This window comes from Myiozetetes cayanensis, unplaced genomic scaffold, assembly GCF_022539395.1.
Source record: "Myiozetetes cayanensis isolate MyiCay16 unplaced genomic scaffold, myiCay2020 scf45, whole genome shotgun sequence".
NCBI classification, from domain to species: domain Eukaryota; kingdom Metazoa; phylum Chordata; class Aves; order Passeriformes; family Tyrannidae; genus Myiozetetes; species Myiozetetes cayanensis.
This window is the reverse complement of record NW_026087687.1, coordinates 48,718-70,205: the sequence shown is the minus strand read 5'-3', so window position 1 is coordinate 70,205 and position 21,488 is coordinate 48,718. Positions and strand designations below refer to the sequence as shown.

The window sequence follows — 21,488 nt, the reverse complement described above, 5'->3', positions numbered from 1 at the left end:
CTCTAACTGTAGTTAGAGTCAGCAGGTCATTGTCAGGCCCTCTGCTTCCAGCACTCATGTCTGCAGTTCCCTGCCTCCCTGCACTGCCATGGTCTGAGAAAGAAGAGGTGGCTTGGGGTTTGGAGTTTTTTTACATGGGGGAAGTCTTTTTTGCTTCACCACCACATCACTGATTTTACATTCAGTGTCAGACCTTTGTGTTCCTTTTATTATTTGGCCCCAACCAGTGCATTTTGACAATTGTTTTGTGCCTTCCCTGGCTCCTTATCTCAGCTGCAGTATGATCCTTTGATTCTTGTGTGCCTACTCTTGTATTTCCCTGACAGCCCTAATTTTTTTAATGTACCCTAAAAAACAAGCCAGTGGGCAAAAGAAGGTGTTTGTCTCTCTGAAGCTGCGACCATGCTCCCTGCAGCCCAGGGTACAGCCCAGCAGCAGTTGCATCCCATCACTACTGCCCCTTCCTCACCTGAGCAGGAAGCAGCACAGGCCCCTCCAGCCAGCAGCCTGTCAGGGTCAGGTCTTGTCCCCTTCTTGGCCCTGCTGCCGGCATGTCTCTGCTCTCTGCAGAGACACAGCTGTGATGCCATCCTCAGTGGGACAGTCTGCCACTGGTCCAGAAGCATGACATGGCCCAGCATGCAGCGCTGGCTCTCCCTCAAGGGCCAGAGGGGTGCAAGGTGACCTTGGGTAGGAAGAGGTCTTCTCCTAAGGGCCAGGCACATGCATTCAAAAACTACTGGTACACATACACGTGCACAGACACACACAGGACTTGCAGCTTTGCAGGTACAATGCTGCCTTTGAGCCAGGATGCTTTTATTGAAAAGACCCTGCCGCAGGAGTCGCTTATCCCATCCCTTCCCCACCTAGTCCTACAGCAGGAGCTGAGCAGCACCTGGAAGGAAGAGTCCTGAAAGTGCTTTTATTGGGAGGTTTATTCCTGGAAGACGCTGGATCCTGTGATGCTTGAGTCCAGGGCTGCAGAGCCAGCACATGGCAGGCTGCAGAGCAGGGCATGGAGGGAGAGCAGCAGCCAGGGCAGCAGATAGCCTCCTTGTATCATCCTGTTCCCTCCAACTGAGACCTTGCAGGTCTCACCACATTGCCTCCTCCAGGCAGCACAGGCACTGTGCTGCTCACAGAGTGCTCAGCAGCTTCCCATAAACAGCCTGAATGTGCCAGCACTGAGCCCTTACTGGGGACACAGGGCAGCCACAGCCATGCCCTGGCACTGCCCACTCCCCCAGCTCTGTGGGGCTCCCACCAGCAATCCCTGCCCTGGCTGCAGGCTCTGCGGGCTGGCCAGGCACTGAGCCAGCACTCACTTCTCATCCTCATTTGTGTCTTTGTCCTCTGTAGTAGAGAGGCTTCAAAGTCCCTGCATGACCATGACAGGGTGCAGTGGAGCCCTGTTCTCCAGCAGCAATCCACTCTTCTTCCCCTGTGCTGACTGGGCCCAGCCCCATAGACAAACACTCCTGCCACCTGGCCACAGCTCCCCTGGCAGCACTGGGGCAATGCCTGCACTGCCCCATCCCCTCAGCCTTGGGGCCCAGAGGGGAGCAGCTCCCACAGGCAGCCCCCCAAGCCCAGACAGGCAGCTGAGAGCAAGGTCTGTCCCAGGTTGACACCAGGCAGGCATCCGGTGCCATGACTGCACCCAGGGCTTCGGCCGAGCCGGGGCACAGGGACGAGGCCACCCCTCAGGCCAGTGCACTGCCCCCTCGGCTCCCCCCACAGCCGGTGGTGTGGCCCCCCACCCGCTCTCAGCTTCGTGCTCCGCAGTGGCAAGGGAGCGGCGCCAGGCGTGCGGGGTGGGCAGAGCCATGCTCTGCATGCACAGCTGGGAGCTGGCTCCATGCACATCCCCAGACAGGTGCCCTCGGGAAAGTGGGAGTTCTGATACGTGGATCATTGCATGCTGAGTTCCAGGCCGGGCGCCTGGTGCTGCCTCTTCTTCCAAGGCCTGCTTTGGCTCTAGCAGGACGCTCAGGACCCCAGACGCAGAGCTGGTGCTGCACTTACACCTCGATGATATTGACCGAAGGAGATTTCTTCTATGAGAGAAAAATCTGCTTTAAGGCCCTGCTTTGCTGTGCCTCTGGGATCAGACCCCTTGGCAGAGCCCCCCAAGCCCACAGCAGGCACCAAGACCAGCAGAACTCAGCAGAACAGGGTCAGTTTGCAGTAGGGATCCAAGAGGAGGGATCTCTGGCAAGGAGTAATCAAGAAGCTGGAAAATCTGGAGGAGGGGAACTGGGGCCTTGAAATCCCAACAGGAAGGTTCTGCTTCTGACATATGCTGGAAATCAAGATGTGGAATCAGTGGGGCAGTCAGACAACACAGTGAAGGGAGTTCCCACCATTGACGGAGGCGGCAGATGAAACACAAGCAAAAACCTAATGCACAGTCCCATTAGAGCATCAGGGTTATAAATCCCTGTCTTTGGTAGGTAACAAAGGGAGAAGTGTCAGGTGCTGAGGGAACAGCCAGATGAAGGTACTCCTCCCTTCCCATCCACAGCCTGGCACATCTCCATCAGGGTGGGGAAGGGGCTCTGGAATGACTCGTGTGGTGATAATGTGGAGTAAGCTGTGGTGAAGGCAGAAAGTAATCAGTGACAGACCAGTGCAGGAACCCAGGAACAGCTGCCCAGCCTGTCCACTCCTGCCTGAACAGGCAGGAGCCAGAGCAGTCCATTGGTGCAGGGAGGTGCAGCCTTGGAGGCGCATGGTGAAGGGTCTGTTACAGTGAGAGAACAGAGCAGGTAAGAGCCATCCCAGCTGACATATCCTGTCGTCTCTTCCAGTGTTTCTCCTACAGTCACCCATGGGGCACACACAGTGCCCCAGAGAGACCAGGAGTCACTGCACCCTAAAACCCCTCAGTCTTCAGGGTGAGAGCGTAAGCTGGGGTGTTTCTGTTTCTGGAGAGATTCAGAACCTGTGGAGGCCGCAAGCCCCAGCAGACATCACACGCCATCCCTCCTGCTAGCCCTCCCCACTCACCTTGCTCCGCAGCAGCCCTCCGCTTGGTCGCTCTGGTGTGCTGTGCTCTGAGGACGGCTTTGTCTTCTCCTTGTTGTTGTTGGAGTCGTTATCCTTGATGATGTCATACTGTCTGCAGAACAGGGCAATCACCGCTGCCGAAAGACAGATGGGATGAAGGACTCCCTCGCACTGGCCATGCCTGCCTCCCCTCCCTACAGCATCCCAGCTGTAGAGCAGTGGCACCCAGGGCTCCCCTGGGTGCTGCACACCCACACCCCTCATGTATCAGCCTCCACCACCCAAGGCACCTCTGCACGTGGGGCTGGGCCAGTCTCCTCGGGCAGACAAGCATGGAAGTGGCTGAGGCCACTGGGGCACATGGGACATGCTCAGTGCTCAGCAAGGGCAGATGCTCAGGCACTTGGAGAGGGACAGTGAGGTCAGTGAGCAGCTGGCTGGGTTTTGGAGTATCTCCAGCAAGGCACTAAAGTTACGGGGCCGGTGCTTGTGACTCCCACAAAAAACAGCCCTTGGCTTTGTCTATGCAAACTGTCTGTGGAGTCAGTCACCCTGCCATGGTTTCGCAGCACCCATCTCACACAGCATGTCCCACACCTGGGGACCCTGGACACAGGAGTATGGAGCGATGCCCCCAGCTGTGACTGCGCTGGTCAAACTCCAGCGTGTGTGATAACATGCAGGCACACACAGAGTGGGCCGGGCTCCTCCATGTTGGCACTCTAACACAGCAACCTGTGCCATATTGTCTTGTATTTTCTTCCAGTGCACTAGAAAAGTGTCAAGGCCAGGAAAAGGAGAGATTCCTGCAAGATACCACTACAAAATCCACTTTTCCTGGGAAGGAAATAGGGGACCAATGACTTCCCATTCACAGCAGCTGCATGTGACTAGTCAGGAGCTGACTTACATCCTAGGCTCCCGTGCTTCCAGGGCAACCTGCTGTCTGCTGGATCACTATCTTTAATCATGCTGTACAGGAGCACATCACCTACCTTACAGCTGCACCAGCCAGTGCAGCAGTGTTATCAGATGTCAGACACACTAGCTAAGGCCCAAGCAACACACACTCTCGTTACCATCATGTGCGATGCTCCCACCCTGTAATTCTGTGTCCCACACTGTCTCCTCTTCTTCCACATACTTCAGGCCGTGATAGCTGAGCAGTGGCTGTGGTTGCTCCTTTTACCCCACTGGCTCCATTTCCTACAGAGACTCAGCGGACTTACTGGAAAGAATGCCAGACCCACATCAATGTGCCTCTGCACTGTCTTGAGCCACATCCTCTTTGTGTATCCTGGATTGCACCTCTGCCCCAGCCCACCAGAATGCTGCTTGTGGCACTCACCTGCCCACATGAGCAGCACAGCCACGATGATGATAATCTCGCCTGTCTGCAGCTGCCGGTCTTTGTCCAGCCCTTCCATGGTGATGTCACCTGCAGAGGAGAGATCCTAGGCAGGGCTGGCAACAGATACCCTCACACATAGCAACACGGATCTGAGGATCTGAGGAACTCCAAAGGAGAGAAACCCACTTCCCCCAAACAAGGATGGGTGTGAGATAGCATCCTGGCTGGGGAGAGGACATACATCCTATGGCTTTCCTGTGTCAGATAAACTATCCTGGCTACAAAGGCAGTCAGTCATTCCAACAGTTTGTTTGGGTTCACATAGGGACTGCACAATAAATATAATAATAATAATAATAATGGCCAGTCTTCGCGAGCGAAGATCCGGGGAAGCTCTTTACACCTTCCAGCCTGCGCATTGGATTTTTTAGGTGAGACACAGTGTGCGCGGAACTGAGCCCACCCTTTAATCCTAAGGTTCATCTGCCGGGGCCAAGCGAGCTTGGACAATGGCAGCGAGGTCCTTAGGACGTAGATGGGTTGCCTTTAAGGCTAACGAGCTCCACCTGCCCGGGAGTGGCCCTGACCGGGAATCGAACCCAGGTCTCGGCGGTGACAGCGCTGCGCCCTTACCACTAGACCACCAGGGGCTCCAGGGACTGCACAATGTATGCCAGTAATCACTGAGATCACTCCCTATGTAGGGGTCAGGGCAGGTCAGGAAGGCTCTCAGCTGAACAGAAAAGTTCTGAGGAAAGTCACCCATCTGCTTGCCCTACCATACTCAAGACCCCCTCTCATACTTAGTGCTGGAGACAGACTCTTGTGACCTCTCTGGGTATCTCTTGGATTATCTCTCATGGGCCAGCATGTAGGCAACTCCAAGGCAACAGGGATATGAGTTGGAAAGAAGACCGTGGGGCTCTGTCATTTCTGCTTTGGTTGCCTGCAGGCTGGATGATCTGAGAGCCCACTCAGTATTGGCTTCCTACAGGCAGCAGTTGTGCTGGCCACAGTCTGCTGAGCTGAATAGGTGCCAAGACCTGGGACAGGAGGGCTGCAAATCAGGGCTTGGGGACATTATCAGGGCCACAGCGGACACAGCAGCAGCCTGTAACACCCTGTGTGTCCCCAGCCTGCTGCTCAGGGCAGCACCTTCCTCACTGGCTGCTGAATCCCTGCTTGTTTGCTGTAGAGACCTCTAGGTGTGGCCCCACCAGCAGCGCCTGGACAAGCCGGAAGGAGCTCACCTTGGTTGGAGCTGTTGGAAGGCAGGCGGTCGGTCTCCTTCAGGGTGCGGAAGTGGACTCGCTTGCTGGCCTGGCTCTCCCCGTACAGGCCGATGCTCTGCACCTGGATGATGTAGTCGGCATCCTCTGCCAAGTCCCACAGCACGCAGGCACGGTTGGTGGTGTTCACCTCCCGGATGAAGCGCTGCATCTGCCCGTCCTGCCGCTGCCAGAGGGAAGAGCTGTCACCCTCTGGAGGCTGCTCCCGGCTGCACCAGGCACAGGCCCCTGGCTGCAGGGCTGTGCTGCCCTCACTCCTCCCTCCCCAGGCAACCATCCACCCTGGGGTGGGCCAGGCTGGCCAGCACTGTGTTAGGCAGCATCCCTGCATGGTTTGAGGGCCAGGTGTCTCTCTGGAGAAGCCACTATCACCCAGGGTGGCACAGGTGGAGCAAGTAAGCAAAGAAGGGTTATATCATGGCTGAAGCAACATCTTTATCCAGAGAAATCACAGGGAAGCCATTGGAGGGACTACCCCCCGTGCAGCCTGCGGTCTGCTGCCTTCCACCAGGATGGATGGCTCAGATGGGGTGCCCTGGCAAGGGCAGCTCAGCAGCAGAGGTGCCCTTGGGCAGGTACCAGAGGAGCCTCAGGCTGCGGAAAAAGGGCTGACATAGGAGCATGCTGGTAATCAGTGTTCCCAGCCCCCTGGGGACAGAGCCTGGATACCTGCTGTAGGATGGCATAGCCGATGACCATGTCTCCTTCTGGGACGTCCCAGGAGACTGTGGCAGAGTTTGCCTTCAGCTGCGTCACAGTCACGTTGACAGGGGACGGTGGCCTGTCTGGGTGAGCCAGGCACAGAGCAAGGCGAGGCACAGAAAAGAGGCAAAGGAAGATGTCTTAGAACAGGCACTCATCCCTGCACACCACCATTGGGCCTCTCCAACACCTGCCTGTGGCAACATGTTGGCCAGGGCTACAAGGAGCAGCTTCCCTGGTGAATCTGTCCCCAGGAGAGGAGTGGCACAGCAGGTGCATGAGGCTGAGCCCTGCCAGCAGCAACACATGCGTGTGCTCCCTGGGCTGGCAAGCAGCTGCCCACTGGGTGTGTGAGGAGTGTGCAGGCACAGAGATCTGGGACTGCCCTGTGGATGGGCACATCACGAATCCTGGCACACCACCCAGAACTGCGTAGGAAGCAGCCCAGACACAGCAATGATATACTGACTGTGACAGAAAAATGGGGCTGCTTGGAATAAACACACTCTGCAACTCAATCTGGCCATTTCCCCTGCCTGGCATTACTCCTTGCTCCAGGGTGTGGAGGAAAGGCCAGTGCTGAAGGCAGAGCTGGCTGTCCCAGCAGTGCAGTGCCACTGGCTGCAAAGCTGGCAGCAACACTCAGACGTTGCTGTTCTGCACAAAGCTGACCTGACACCCGACTGACCATCATCACTTTTGAGATTTCACAGCACTAAGAGCACGGTAGGATCCTACACAGTCCTGCACACAAAGCCAAATTTTGTCTTGAAATTAGACACAGCAGCACATGAAAGACACTGTGGCTGCTGTTCGTGTGTCCTCACTCCCGTAAACAAGTCAGTGTCCTTCTACAAGCTGCCTGTGTAGCACAAAGTCAGGGCTGTGATTCATACAGATAGAAAAAGTGCCCCAGAGGGCACCTGAGAACAAGAGAAAGGTCAGCTGTGACACCACCAACAACCCCAGTTAGAGTGACAAGGAAAGGTGTTTTCTGCAGGTCAGCTATTTAAGTGCATTCATTCACATCTGAAAATACCTAGCTCCAGATCAAACCAGGAGAAGGGTGTGGTTCCCACTCTGAGAAATTCAGGATTGTGGTCTGCCAAGGGCAATTAAAACAGACAGAAAACATGAAAAATTGTTCTCAGAGAGACCGTGGGACTGAGTGTGTCTCCAGAAGTTTGACACATCATCAGGAGAGAGGGTCACTGGAGACAACATGAACAAGGACATCACAGGATCCTGTGATTCTCTTTCAGAACAGGAGTCTGGAAAACTGGAAAAGATTCAAAGATACACTCAAACATCCTTTATCCCACAAAGAATGCCTCTCTGTAGTTTTGCCAGCAGGGATCTGGTTTATCACTAGCCTATGAGAGGGAGTCCCTGAGCCATGTCTGTATCTGTGCACTCTGCTTTCCCACACGCCATTGGCAAAACAGGCTGACCAAAGCCACAGCCCCAGGCTTGGCCACTGCCCAGGGTGTATGTGGGCACAGGAGCTGAGCTCCCTGCAGATGGAATCATAGAATCGTTAAGGCTGAAAAAGACCTCCAAGATCATCAACTCCAACTTTTGACCAAATAACCCCATGCCCACTAAACTGTATTGCAAAGTGCCATGTCCGGTCATTTCTTCAACACTTCTGGGGGTGGTGACTTCATCACTGCGCTGTGCCCCCTGTTCCAATGCTTAACCACTCTTTCAATGAAGAAATTGTTCCTAACATCCAACCTGAACCTCCAACTGATGCAACTTGAGGCCATTTTCTGTTATCCTATCACTAGTTATCTGGGAGAAGATCCTGACCCTGGCCTAGCTTCACCCTCCTGTCAGGGAATTGTAGAGAGCAAGAAGGTCCTCCCTGAGCCTCCTTTTCTCCAGGCTGAGCCCCCTCAGCTCCCTCATCAGACTTGTGCTCCAGGCCCTTTCCCAGCTCCATTGCCTTTCTTTGGACACACTTCTTTTCTTTCTTGTTGTGAGGGGCCCAAAACTATCCCCAGGACTGAAGGTGCCTCACCAGTGCCTAGCACAGGGGGACAGTCACTGCCCTGGTCCTGCTGGCCACAGTATTGCTGACACAAGCCTGTGTGCCCTTGGCCTTCTTGCCCACCTGGGGACATGTTGGCTCATGTTCAGCTGCTGTCGACCAGCACCCCCAAGTCCTTTTCTGCTGGGCCTGGTCTGGTTTTCCACCCCAGCCATGGCCAGTGTCAGGTCAGTTGCACAGCTCACAGCCCAGCTGTGGCAGCATCCTGTTAGTTGGCAAACAAATGCTCCCTCATGCTATACCAAGCACAGGCATTTCCAAGTGTGGGAGTATGAGGGGCTGCACGGTTCTGCTGGCCTTCAGGCATAAGAACAGTTGTCCTTTGGCACCATTGTGCTAGCAAACATAGTGGGGTCAGAACAGCTCAAGAATCTAGTGGTGGAGATTGATCTGAGAACTGATCTGATCTACACGAGCCAGCATGTGCCCAAACGACTCGTGGGCGCGGCCTGGGAGCTAGCACAAGCCAGAAACCATTCCTGGCAGGTAGCACTGATGCATCCCCCTCTTTGGAACTTGTGAGCTTAATACTACGGATGTGACCAGACCCTGCCAGCTGGCCTTGGGACAAGAACAGAACACGGTGCTCCACAGGATACATCTACAGCAATAAATTAGGTGGCTTGTTACATCTAACAGAATTAAAAAAGTCCTGAACATGTGCAGTGAGGGCAACTGGACTCTCAACCTTTAAGTGTATGTAAGGAAATTAAAGACAGGGTCTGACATCTCTGTGACACAGAAGTTTGTGGATGGAGCTTGTAGTAGGCTCCCAGCACTGCACAAGAATTTTCTAGGCTTCTGCAGGGAGGCCAGCCTGCCCAGCCCAGGTTTTTAGGCTGGGGATGCTGAGACACAGCCCTGGAACCGTCACTCGATTATTTGAGAACAAAGGCACTGCACTGATCCAAAAGCCATGCTGCTGGGTCCACCTGGGGCTGACAGAACTGCTCCAGCTGTACTTAGCCAGAGCTTGCACATGCCCTGTGCAGGGACATCACTCACTGGCAGCAGGAGGGTGAGAGGACCAGGGGCACAGCAGAGCCAAAGTGCACACGGCTCAGTGTGACACACCTCATGCATCCCAAACACATCTGGTGCAGCCTCCAGGCCAGCAGCCCTGAACCTGTGTGACAGGAGACCTGGTGTCCAGGCTGCAGTTCTGCGTTGGAAAAACCCGTGTTCCTTCGTCAGTTTGAGACTGAGCGAACTGCAGAAAATACATTTCTGAGCACACAGGATCTGCACTCCAGGCAGGAAAAGACAAGACAGGAAGCCTCAGAAGTCGAAAATTCTGAGAAGTTAAGCCTAGATACATGGGGCAATGCTTGATCCAAATGACCTCTGCTCTGCAGCCAGGCTGGGAGAGCTGTAGTTGTTCAGCCTGGAGAGAAGGCTCTGGGGAAACCTCAGAGCCCCTTCCACTGCCTAAAGATTCCAGGAGAGCTGGAGAGGGACTTTGGACAAGGACCTACCTGGAGGGACAGAACAAAGGGGAATGGCTTCACACTGACAGAGAGCAGGGTGAGATGGGATATGGGGAAGAAAGACTTGCCTGTGAGGGTGGTGAGGCCCTGGCACAGGTTGCCCATAGAAGCTATGGCTGCCCCTGACCAGGAAGGCCAGGTTGGATGGGGCTTGGAACAACCTGGTCTAATGGAAGGTGTCCTTGCTCACGGCAGAGAGGGTGGAATTAGACAGTCTTTAAGGTCCTTTCCAACCCAAACCATTCCAGGATTCTATGATATGCAAGATGAGACCTCACTGAAAGGTGTTACAACAAGACCTCCAAAGGACAAAGCTTTGTGTATGATCCCCACATGGCATCTAACATCATCCAGCCAGCTCTGCAGCTGAGGTCAGAGCAACTTCATGCCAGAGCTGTTGCCATAAAGATCTGTGAATGCAAGGGCTCGAAAAAGACATGCTCTCTGATAACCACATTCTGGCTATAAAGCCAAGATGCTGCTGGGCTCTCTGGGAAAAGTGTGCCACTATTTAGCCTTGCTCAGTGCATTAACCACTAATGATTCTGCATCATTTATAAGTTGTCCAGCTTCACTTTCTATTAAAGCTGTATTACAAAAGGGGCATTCTACAGAAAGCACAGTCACTTACTTAAAGCCTGGTGCAGGTGTTGTCCTGCCTGTACAAGTAGTGTGCTCCTTTTGGGCCTGATTAAGGGGTGGGAAGACCTGGGTTGTGTGCAGAAGCCACATTTGGGCACCGGGATGGATTGCTAGAGGGCAGTGGGAGGGATGACTGGTGGACAGTGGGAGGGATGGCCGGTGGGCAGTGGGAGGGATGGTCAGTCGGTAGCTGGGCACGGGACCAGATCTGCCACACAGCCCAGCTCCATGGGTTAGCAAAGGGGCTGGACAGATACTCCTGATGAGGGATGCTGGCAGATGTGGTGCTGCAGAGGAACGGGGCACAGCTCCACTGGCACCCTCCCCATCCTGCTGTGACACGGAGAGGGGACCATCCCTGCCCCTCGGTCCGTGCCCTTGGGGCTACTGCTCAAGGGCACCCAGATGTTTGCTCAACTTACTGCTGCAGCAGGGAGTAAGCACCAGACTGCACATCTAAAAATAAGTGGCCCCTTTTTAACACCCCTGACTGCATCTCTTCCTGAATCCGTCAGCACGTATTTTGCAAGGAGACGGAAAACACAGCAGAATGTAGCAGAGCACGTCTGGCACTCGCAATTCGATTTAATATCTCAGTAACCTGACGAGGGGCAAACTGACAGCAGGAGGCGGCTGCTGACAGCGAGTCATTTCGGCGAGTCAAGGGACACAAGGACAGCGGTGCCCCGGGTGCACTGAGCTCAGTGTCCCGGCGAACACCGGCAGGAAGGGACAGGATCCCTGTCAGGAGGGGCCGGCCGCAGCCCAGAGCGTCTCCTCCCGGAGCAGGAGCTCCCTCGGGGCAGGATGGAACGCGGGGGCCGCGCTCCCCGGGGCACGGAGCGCCCGCGGCGGAAGCCCCCGGGAAGGGCAGCACGGCCGCAGCCGTCCCGCGGGGAGGGGACACGACACGGCCGAAGGCACGGGGGACTCGGGGGCCGCGGCGTCACGGGAGTGCCCGAGGGGTGCCTGGGGTCCGCAGCCAAGGCCACGCCGGGGACTGGGGGAAGGCCGGCGGGAGAGTCCGGGAGGGCCGTAGCCCACGGTAGGGGCGGGCGCCCAGCAGGCTTCCCCCGCCCGGGGGGCGCCAGGTCCGCAGCGACGCGTGGTCCCGGTGCCCTCCCGGCCCGGCCGCACTTACTGGCTCGCACGAGGCAGAGGTCGCAGCCGAAGAGCACCAGGACGGGGCTGAGCAGCGCCGAGACGCGCGCCATGGCGGTGGGGACTGCGGCCGGGCCGGGCAGCAGCCCTGGCACCGGCCCGGCTCCCTGCGCCGCGGGACGGAGCGGGGCCGAGCCCCGGCCGCAGCGCCGGGGGGGCGGAACGGCCGCCCGGCCCGGCCCGCCCCCGAGCGGCACCGCAGCGACTCCGGCGCCGCCTCCCAGCCGTGCCCCCGAGCGGCCGGCGCCGCCCCGGCCCCCCGAGCCGTACCTCCAAATCACCAGCAGCGCCCCCCGAGCTGCCTCCCCAGACCGCCAGTAGCGCCCGCACCCCGTGCCGGAGCCCCGGAGCCACCAGCGCCGCTCCCGGTATCGTTCTCCAGTAACCCCCAGTGCCCCGCTGCATGCTGCACCCCCAGTAACTTCCAGCTCCCACTCTCCCCGTGCCGGACTCCCAGTAGTTCCCAACAGCCGCTCTCCTCAGCACGGGAGGCTCCACAGTCAGGCACGTGTCCTGCGCCGTGGGGCCGTGGTCACACCTAGTGAGCACCATCGGCTCACAGGCGTCACGGCTGCTGGGCACTGACAGCTGCCGACATGAGATCTGGTGCCGCAGCACAGTCCCACAGCTCCTCTGCAGCTGGGGGTGCTCTGGCCCCTCCGGGGTGCTGCTCCATGCACACATGAAGGCACAGGCATGGGCTGTGTCCCATTCCCAGGAGAGGCAGCGCTGGGTTAGTGAAGTGGTAGGGAAATAAGAAAACGAACTCAAACCATCCTCTGTTGCTTCGCAGAAGTAATTTACTACTTTCTGTGAGCAACGCAGACTGGAAAGAGAATCTTGGTGGGAATCTATGGTTCCAAGGGGTTGCTAAGGTGGCTCAGCCTAGCTGTGGCTTTGGGCAGACCTGGGGGCTCCTGAGACTCCTCCCTGCCCAGCTGATGTCCTTGGCTGCAGCCTGCAATGTCCTGGTCACGTAGCATAGCTGGAGCCGAATGGCAGCTTAGACCATGCTCTGGATGAGGTCAGCCCACAGCAAAGGTACATCCGTGCTTGCATGTGTGTAGATGTGGGCACATACACGCATAGTTCAGTGCACTGGGGCTCCTAAAAGTCTATCCGGGTTACTTCAGGAGGTCTTTCCTAGATATAGGAGAATCAGTCTGTGCTATGGGGAGAGCTGTGGAAGACCAGGGTACTTGGAGGAAGGATTTAATCTGCAGTGTCTTTGTGCAATGGACAAGTTCCAACCAAGTGCACATTGAAGCCTGGCAGGATTTATGTTAACTCTGCAGCTGCATGGAAGGTTGAATGGTCAAAATGGCCCCGTTTAGGTTGTTTAATGCTGCTTATCAGACACTCGTCATGCATCGGGAGCCTGCCCCCTTCCTGTGCTGAACTTCACTGCTGCTGCAGTCTACAGTGGTAGGGTGCAGGGTGAGCCAGCTATTGCTTTCCTGGTAGAATCCTGTTGGAAGGCTCCTTCTCCCTCTATCTGCATGCTAGGGAGGGAACTTCAGGAAAGCCAGAGTAGACCTGGCAACTGCAAGATTGTGACTGCAAGAGGTTTTACAGGAACAGATTGCCAGTTGTTCCTTCTCTGCAAGACCCATTCTCACTTGGTCACTCTGAGAACCACGTGGTTAATGCAGAGTTAGCTGTTGGTGTTAATGTTAACTGCTCTGTGGCTTGCCTTTCCTACCAACCAAGGATCCCTGGCTTGCCCAGCATTGCTCTGGCCTGCACAGGAGTGCTCAGATAAAGAGGACGTGACAACTTTTAAAAGATGTTATTTGGGAAGCTCAGTACTGTCAATTTTAAGTATCAGTGGGTAATGATGTTTTTTTGACAGCAGAAACAGGTGTCCATTAGCACTGTGGGACAGTTTATTCTGCATCCCCCAAAAGCCACTTCCAAGGGCTTTGGTTTCTTATGTCCTTTCCCTAGGACAGGACAGGTTCCAGGCTGTAGCCCTGTTCCTCAGACAGGAGGAGAATTATGTTGTGATTGAGAAATTTTGTGTCTGACCCCCCTGGGCAACCAGTGTTTGCTGAGTGGCATTCCCGGGCTTCACACACCCTGGATCAGTTGTGCTGGACACAGGGAAGGATATTTTGTGCCACTCAGGACAATTCTGTGAGCCCAGCAAGTGTGCACAGGGAGAAGCCTGGTCTGCTTTGGGAGAAGGGGACACACATTTGTATTTGTGGGTTCAGTCTATTAATAATAAATGCTGAGAGAGCAAACTTTCCATACACAATTATCATTTGAGTGTTTGGGGTTTTGGCTGGGCAAAATTCAATTTGCAATCACAAACCAGGAACTAAAACATCTAAATTGTATTATATGTCGTGCAGTGCCTTGTACTTGGAATTCAGTGGGGAAATCCAGCAGCGGGCTTGAGATCTCATCCTCAGCTCTTCAGCCTGGGCTGCAGGCCCCAGAGTCCCAACCTGCCCCAGGCAAATGTGAGGTTCTTGGAGAAGTGCTGACAGCAAGGGAATGTCCTGACCACAGTGCAGGAGTCTCCTGTATCTGCATCACATCACCCTGCTGTCATCTTCCTCTGCCCAGTACTGAATACACTGGCAAGGGCTTCCAGCACCTCTGGAATTGACTTCTGTGTTTATGTCCGTGGTACTCTGGAGCTGGGAAAGGTTTGGATTGATGATATGCCTGTGCAGAATCTGCCCCATACTTTGTAGTGTATGAATGTTATTGATTAAATGAAACCCACAAAGTATGCGTGGATTTTTTGTCCCTAATCTGAACTTTAGTCAGCTTTTAACTAGCGTGAGGTGGCATTCACAGATTTATGAAAGGAATTAACATGACGTGGCCTGCAATAGCTGGGTCCTGGACCTCTGTGACTGTTCCTCTCACGAGACACAACACTCGTGGAATTATTTTCCCCAAACCAGCAAGTTTATGGAATGTCTGTGCAAATCTCTGTGTCCTCCATTCTTCTCTCTGACACAGCAAGTCTACATGGGTCCAGTTCTGCCTGTGTCTACCCCTAGAGAGTGGCAGAACAGTGCTGTCCCGGTTGAAATCCTGGCTGTTCCCTTTTCCTGCTGCAGAGCCTCCCATGGCCAGCTGTGACCTGGTTGTGCCTATGGAAGCAGCTGGCAACTGCTGCCGTGACTCAGGTGGCCTTTTGTCCTTCAGCTTGCTGCTGGCTGGTCTAAAGGAGGGCTGGGGAGAGTGCACATGCGAGACCTGCCCTGGTGCTGCCAGAGCCTGTCTCCCAACCAGTCCCATGCTTGTCTACCATGTCTTCTCATCAGGGTTGCCGTGGCTGCTGCTCCACATCAACTGTTGCCATGTTCACTGGAAGAAAACATCCAGGGTTTTTGTGAGGGTTCAATCCTGTCTACTCAGCCATGTGCATGTGCTGGCTTCTGTATCCTATTTCTCCCCCGTGGAGGTGGAATGAATTCATTAATTCCCTGCGATAATAATAATGGAGGGCAAAGGTACAGCAAATCACAGATATTTCCTATAAAGCTGCTACAAGAAAGTCCTCGGTTGCCCTAGGAATGGTCTCAGACCCATGACCAGGCTGCGGATATGAGCACTTTGAGACTTTATGAACTTTATAAAATGTTGAGAGTCACTCTGCTAATCATTAATGTCCACTAATCATTAATAATTCCTGATCCTCCTTTTGTGTTTATTTTGTGATTGCATTTTTTTTACCATCTGCTGCGAAATTGGATTTGGAGAATTCAGTACACCCAAGAAGTGACATTTATATTTTTTATTATCACAGGGTATTGTGAAGTCGAGAGTTCTGCCATGTAATTATGTGCAACGTGAAAAGTAATTTATTCTGTTGCATTTAGACCAGATGCCCAATTATTTCTTCTGGCGCTTCCTAGTTTCTATTGTAAGAAACAGTTAATAACAGTTTGCTGTGTATCTGCACTGCACCATCTGCGACACGGCAGACTCTGGTCATCCTTCACAGCTGATCATTTCTTTATATCCTTTTAAGACGGGACAACTAGACACCATCTGGTGTTTGAAATGTGGGTTTCCTGTGTGTCAATGTATTGATAACAGTGTTACCACTCAGCCCTTTCCCAGATCATTTACACTACATGAAAGCAGCGAAGCTGTACCTTTTCAGTCTGGTGAAGCTGAAAAGGGATCTAACAGGTTTATCAGTAGCAAAAGTATCCATTACTGTCATGGTTAGTGAACACACAACTGATAGAAGTTCCTGAGCGGCAATATCGAAGCCCACCCCCGGGGAAGAAGTTTATTTGTTACTGCTCAGATAAATGCACAGCGCACTGAATGTGGGGCAGAAAAGCTAACACCCATCAGCAAGACAATGAGGAGCACTGGGCAAACACTGCACCTCAAAGTGAATGCTGCTCTGCATTGACCAGCTGCCACGCAAAAGGAAGTGTCATAGACCTCTGTAATGGGCACACAGCCTGCCAGAATCCTGGTCTGCTTCTGATGCCTGACATTCTTCCTGGTAGTGCTGGTATCTCTTCTGGGGCTTGGTGTTGATACCTTGGAGTTTTGATGTTTTAATTTTTTTTTATTTTTGTAGACCTTAGAAGTAGTTATGTAGTAAATGTAGATTTTAGAGTAGCAGCATATTATCCCTTTACCCTTAACACACCAGCTCAAACCCCTGTTACCCATTCCCCTGTCAATTCCCTAAATTCCATAGCCTGTTTAGTCTCTTTTTCAAGGTAGAATTGTAGAAGAACACCCTAACCCTACGGAACAAGATATAGCCATAGACCCAACAACCTTCAGGCCTAGAATTCTGGAAGGCCTCCAAGGACATTACGTGCTCTGAGGAAGATGAAGATGAAGAAGAGGGGGTCCCGAAACGCCCCCAGACCCAATTCCCAAGAGGCGTGGCAGGGGCAGAACCTGGGTGGTAACAGGACGGGGATTGGGCAAAAATCATTATAAAAACTGTGGACATCTGTATTCCGAGCGCGCGCTGGGGGTATTCCAGAAAGCCTGGGGGCTCATTAAAACTTTTGTATCCTTATCTTATCTCCTACCTAATTTGGCTTGGAGTCTTTTTTTCCCCACAGCCATTTAGGCAACAGTGTCCAGCCAGGGGCTTGGGCTTCAGGGAGGGAGAAAATTCACCTGGGAGTCTGTGCTGGTGTGACCCTGGCTGGACACCGGCTGCCCATCAAAGCCGCCCCTTCGCTCCCCCCTCAACAGAGTGGGGGAGGCAAGATGTAATGAAACGCTTATGGGTTGCGGTAAGGACGGGGAGAGCTCACTCACCAATTATTGTCATGGGCAAAACAGACTGAATTTGGGTAAATTAGTTTAATTTATTACCAATCAAATCAAGTAGGGTAATGAGAAGTAAAACCAAATCTTAAAATCTTCCCAACACCCCTCCCTCCTTCCCAGGCTTAACTTCACTCCTGAATTCTCTCCCTCCTCCCCCTCAGTGGTGCAGGGGACAGTGAATGGGGTCAATTCATCATACCTTGTCTCTGCTGCTCCTTCCTCCTGAGGGGGAGGGTCCTCTGCTCTTGCACAACCTTCTCCATGGGTTGAAGGTGGTCTCTGCTCCCACATAGACCCCCAGGGGCTGTAGGTGGGTCTCTTCTACCCCTGGACCCTCATGGGCTGCAGGGGCACATCTGCCTCACCATGTGCTGCCCCAGGGGCTGCAAGGGCATCCCAGTTCTGGCATTTGGAGCATCTCCTCCCACTCTTTCTGCACTGACCTGGGGGGCTACAGGGCTGTTGCTCTTACATACTCTTACTCCTCTTTCTGGCTGCTGCAGTGGTGGGTTCATCTTGGGGTTGGTCGGCATTGGCTCTCTCAGACATGGGGACGCTTCTAGAAGCTTCTCACAGAAGCCATCCCTGCAACACCCCCCCCCCCCCCCCTACTAAAACCTTGCCACACAAACCCAATACACAATCCTTAAGAGGGAGTTTCGGGAAAAGCAGCTTATGGTGAAAGCCTAAATTAGCCTGGGTTGTGTAGCCTAGAAACTATGAGACTGAGGGGGATCTGCTGACAGCTTCTTTTTAAATGCCTGGCAGCTGCCAAGCATGCAGCATGGCTGCTGCAGAGACCAGAATGGTCTGTTCTGTGTCTGGGGTAGGACTTGAGCCTGTGTTGGCCTGGCCCACGTGGACAACAGCGCTGGTTGCTCCTCTCAGTGCAAGACTGGGGGATGCTAATTTGGTTTCCAGCCTCCTCCCTCCACCTTGAGGGCTGTCCTGGTACCTTTCCCCTGACACATCCTCCCTGGCATTGCTTCTGACAGGGCCAAAATAATTTACCATACACATCGCTGATGCTGGGATCTGCTCTCTGTGTTTGCTTGCACTGATTGCGCAGCTGTTTCCGTAATCTGGGAGCAGAGGTGAAGTTCCCAGAGAAAGGAGAGAGTACATGGCTGCCAACCATCCTGGCTCTGCCACACAGCTCTGCTCAGCGCAGTGCTGAATCTGCCTGCACCTCTGTGCAGTGCTCCACAGGGACACGTGCAGAGCCAGGGTGGCGAGGAAGGAGGGGAAACCTGTGCGAAGCCTGGATCTCCCTGGTTTAGGGCAGGGAGCTGTCAGGGACATTGGACAGTGAGACAAGGCGCTGACTGGGCAGCCCATGCGGTGGAGAGGCTACCTGCAAGTGCCAGGCATGGCAGTGGTGTGGTGCCACAGAACCTCCATCTCCTGCTCAGGGACTGCCTTAGAGTAGCCCTTGCATGAAAGTAGCTGGTGATGAGAGCTGGCCAAGGACATCAGGGACCAGACTCCCTTGCTGGGTGTCAGGGACCCAGTCACCCTGTCTGGAAAGAGCAGGATTTACGAGGCTCTGTGGGTTGGCCTTGGATCTTTGAGCCACCCACTTGTGTCAGGGATGTGATGTGTCCCTACAGCAGGCAGTGGGCTCTGATGCAGTGCCTGAGGCCAGTGCTGGTAGGCTGGAAGTGTCCTCCCTGATTTGCCTCTGCTCTGCATAGAAGCAGTCCCGAGGCAGGGGCCAGGGCCAGGGTGGTTGGAGTCTATCCCGAAGGATGGTGTTTGATGCAGGACAGCAAGGTGTTTTGAAGAGGAAAGACTTCACTTCAGCATAAGAAGTTATGAAGTATTCCTGTAGGCTTTCAGGATATCGCCATTTCAAACACCAATTCAATCCGTCTTTGAAAGGCTGCAAGGGCAATATACAGAGGATATCAGGGCCCTTTCATTTTATACTACTGAAATTCATCTGCAGTTCCACCTCCCAACCACTTAACATTTTAAGATGCTTCAGCATTTCTTTGTGATTACCTTTTAATTTTTACTGCTCAGTGTAATCCTCAAACCTGGCCTTGGTCCCTGCCCATTTGCTTCCTATATCATGGGGGGTAACATTTTGAAGAGTCCACCGTTAATGTGGATCCCTGTGGGATTCCCCCAGTGGCCTCACTCCCCTGAAAATCCAAACATCTCCTCCAAATGCTTCATCTAAATGCCAACATGACAACTATCCTGTTTAATGCATGGCAGGCTCACTTTTTAAAGAGGTGTGGGACCTTCTCAAAATCTTTTAGAAATTCTAGCTCTGGCAAAAAATGGTCGAAGATATTCAGCTCCGAGGTTCTCAGCATGAAGAGAAATACTGAGGATGTGGAGCTGCTGGAGCGAGTCCAGAGGAGGCCAGGGAGATGCTCCGAGGGCTGGAACCCCTCTATCCTGGACACAGGCTGCAAGAGCTGGGGTCATGTAGCCTGGAGAAGAGAGGGCTCTGGGGAGACCTTAGAGCCCCTTCCAGTGCCTAAAGGAAGCTTACAAGAAAGGTGGGGAGGGACTTTTTAGTAGGGTATGTTGCAACAGAACGAGGGATGATGGTTTAAACTGAAGCAGAGCTGATTTAGATTAGATATAAAGAAGAAGTGTTTTGTAATGAGAGTGGTCAGACACTGACACAGGCTACCCAGAGAAGAGGCGAGTGCCCTGTCCGTGGAAGCATTCAAGATCAGGTTGGATGGGGCTCTTAGCAATGTGATCTAGTAGAAGATGACTCTGCTCATGGTGAGGGCTTGGACTAGGTGACATTTAAGGTCCCTTCCAACCCAAACCATTCTATGATTCTATGCGTAGAAATGTCTTCTTTTGAGGTTTACCTGTTTACCAAGTACTTAAAACAGATGAAGACTGTCGCCCTTTCACGTCCTTCCTTTGCACATTAGTCCTTTTCTTTCCTATAACCCTTATTGCTGCATGGACTACTCTCTGCTTTCCATGAGGTGAAGCAGCTGTCCACAAAAATGGCACCACAGGCACCACCTGTCCTTGCCCAGGCCAGCAGGGAACACTGACTGGCTGTGGCAGTGCCCTGGGCCGTAGCTGCCCCAGAGGGAGCAGGGCCAGCCCAGGGCAGGTGAGGGACAGGCCCTTCTGTCCACCCCAGCACATCCAGGGACTGGACCCTGCTGCAGCATGCAGAGGAACAAGAGCCTCCCTGGCCTTGCGGAAGAGCTGGAGGGAAAGCTGACAGCACTGGCTGTGATTTTCCTAACCTTTAATTTGGCTCTGTCTCCCCAAGCAATCACTGGAACTGTGTCCTGATTATGGTGGCTCTGTGGCTCAATGCAGGCTATGTTTGAAGAATAACTACCTGGCTTTTGTTACCTTCTGAAATGCAACTTGAAATCAAAAGCCTCTGATTTAGACGACCTTTGAGCACAATTCAGATGGGGTTTTGGACCTGATACAACATGCATAAAAAGGGACACTGTACTAATTAATGTCTCAGCAGAGCTTCCCAATATAACCACCAACCCCCAATGCCATTGTCAATCCTGCTGTATTTTAATTATGAGATTGACCTACTTAATTTTGAAGACAGAGAGCCTTCAGAGTCAAGCAACACTTCGAGAAATAGCATCATGCTTAGTGCTGGTTTCATTATCAGCATCACAGTCACACAACATCCCAGTGTGACATTAACCCTCCACTCGCCATGGAGGTCACTGAGCAAGCACCGAGGACCAGACTGCTCCAGGAGCTGGTCCCAGGCTCCCAAACAGCTGCAGCTGCACAGGGAAACACCCCACTTACGTGTAATGTCACTGCAAGGGAAGCAAAGCAGTGAAAGAGCTTGCCTGGCACAGATGTGGTGCCCTTACCAAAGGAGAATGCCAAACCAAATGGGATGTACCCCACCCCGACACAGCGATAGAGCTGACTGCATGGTGTACATTGATTTCATTCTCAGGTGCCATGCTCAGCATCACCCTTTTCCATGCAGGCAGGAATGACAAACTGCAGTGGATGTTTCTGCATAAGGTGCACCCTATTTCACAGTTTCCTCTTGACAGAACAGCTCCGTTTTCTTGGACATTCTTCTTCTTCTTAATTCATTATTAAAACAGCTTAAACATCTCTAAAGCTACAGCACTGCATAATTTGCAGGGAAGGATGGCAAGTACTTTCCCGAAAATTATTGAATTATTAATGACTTTTAACAATTCTTGGAAAAATGGGGAAATCCTTGAGGATTAAGAAAAAACAAAACCACCAAACAACTCCAAAACCACAATGTATTCTCTCTCCTCTTCAAAAAACCAAAACCAAACCCACAAACCCCAAAAACCCAACACCCCAAAGCAAAACTACTGTGCCCGTATTTTAAAAATTACAAGCTGTGTGATGTGTAAGTACAGCTTATCACTTTGATATCTCCCAGACACACCAACCATTGACATTAAAGGACATCGTAAGTAAGAACTGACCAATGTGGTTTCATAGAGAACAGTTTTCTGTAAACATTATTTTAAAATTAATTACAA

At 53.1% G+C, this 21,488-nt stretch overlaps 1 protein-coding gene across 4 annotated transcripts; it reads right to left on the bottom strand.

Moving 5' to 3' along the window:
• Positions 1-775: 775 nt before the first annotated feature.
• FNDC4 (fibronectin type III domain containing 4) lies at positions 776-11,846 on the bottom strand. 4 transcript variants are annotated; one of them, XM_050330928.1, is made up of 6 exons: positions 11,678-11,837; positions 6,322-6,437; positions 5,614-5,818; positions 4,361-4,450; positions 3,013-3,146; positions 776-2,060 (listed from the first exon to the last, which is right to left on the bottom strand). In XM_050330928.1, exons 1-6 carry the CDS (start codon positions 11,748-11,750, stop codon positions 2,025-2,027), a joined length of 654 nt encoding a protein of 217 aa, XP_050186885.1. In that variant the 5' UTR covers positions 11,751-11,837; the 3' UTR covers positions 776-2,024. The 4 variants fall into 4 exon arrangements, with proteins under 4 accessions (XP_050186885.1, XP_050186886.1, XP_050186887.1 ...); XM_050330929.1 differs by having other exon boundaries at positions 776-2,057; XM_050330930.1 differs by having other exon boundaries at positions 6,322-6,433; positions 11,678-11,814.
• Between the last annotated feature and the right edge of the window lie 9,642 nt (positions 11,847-21,488).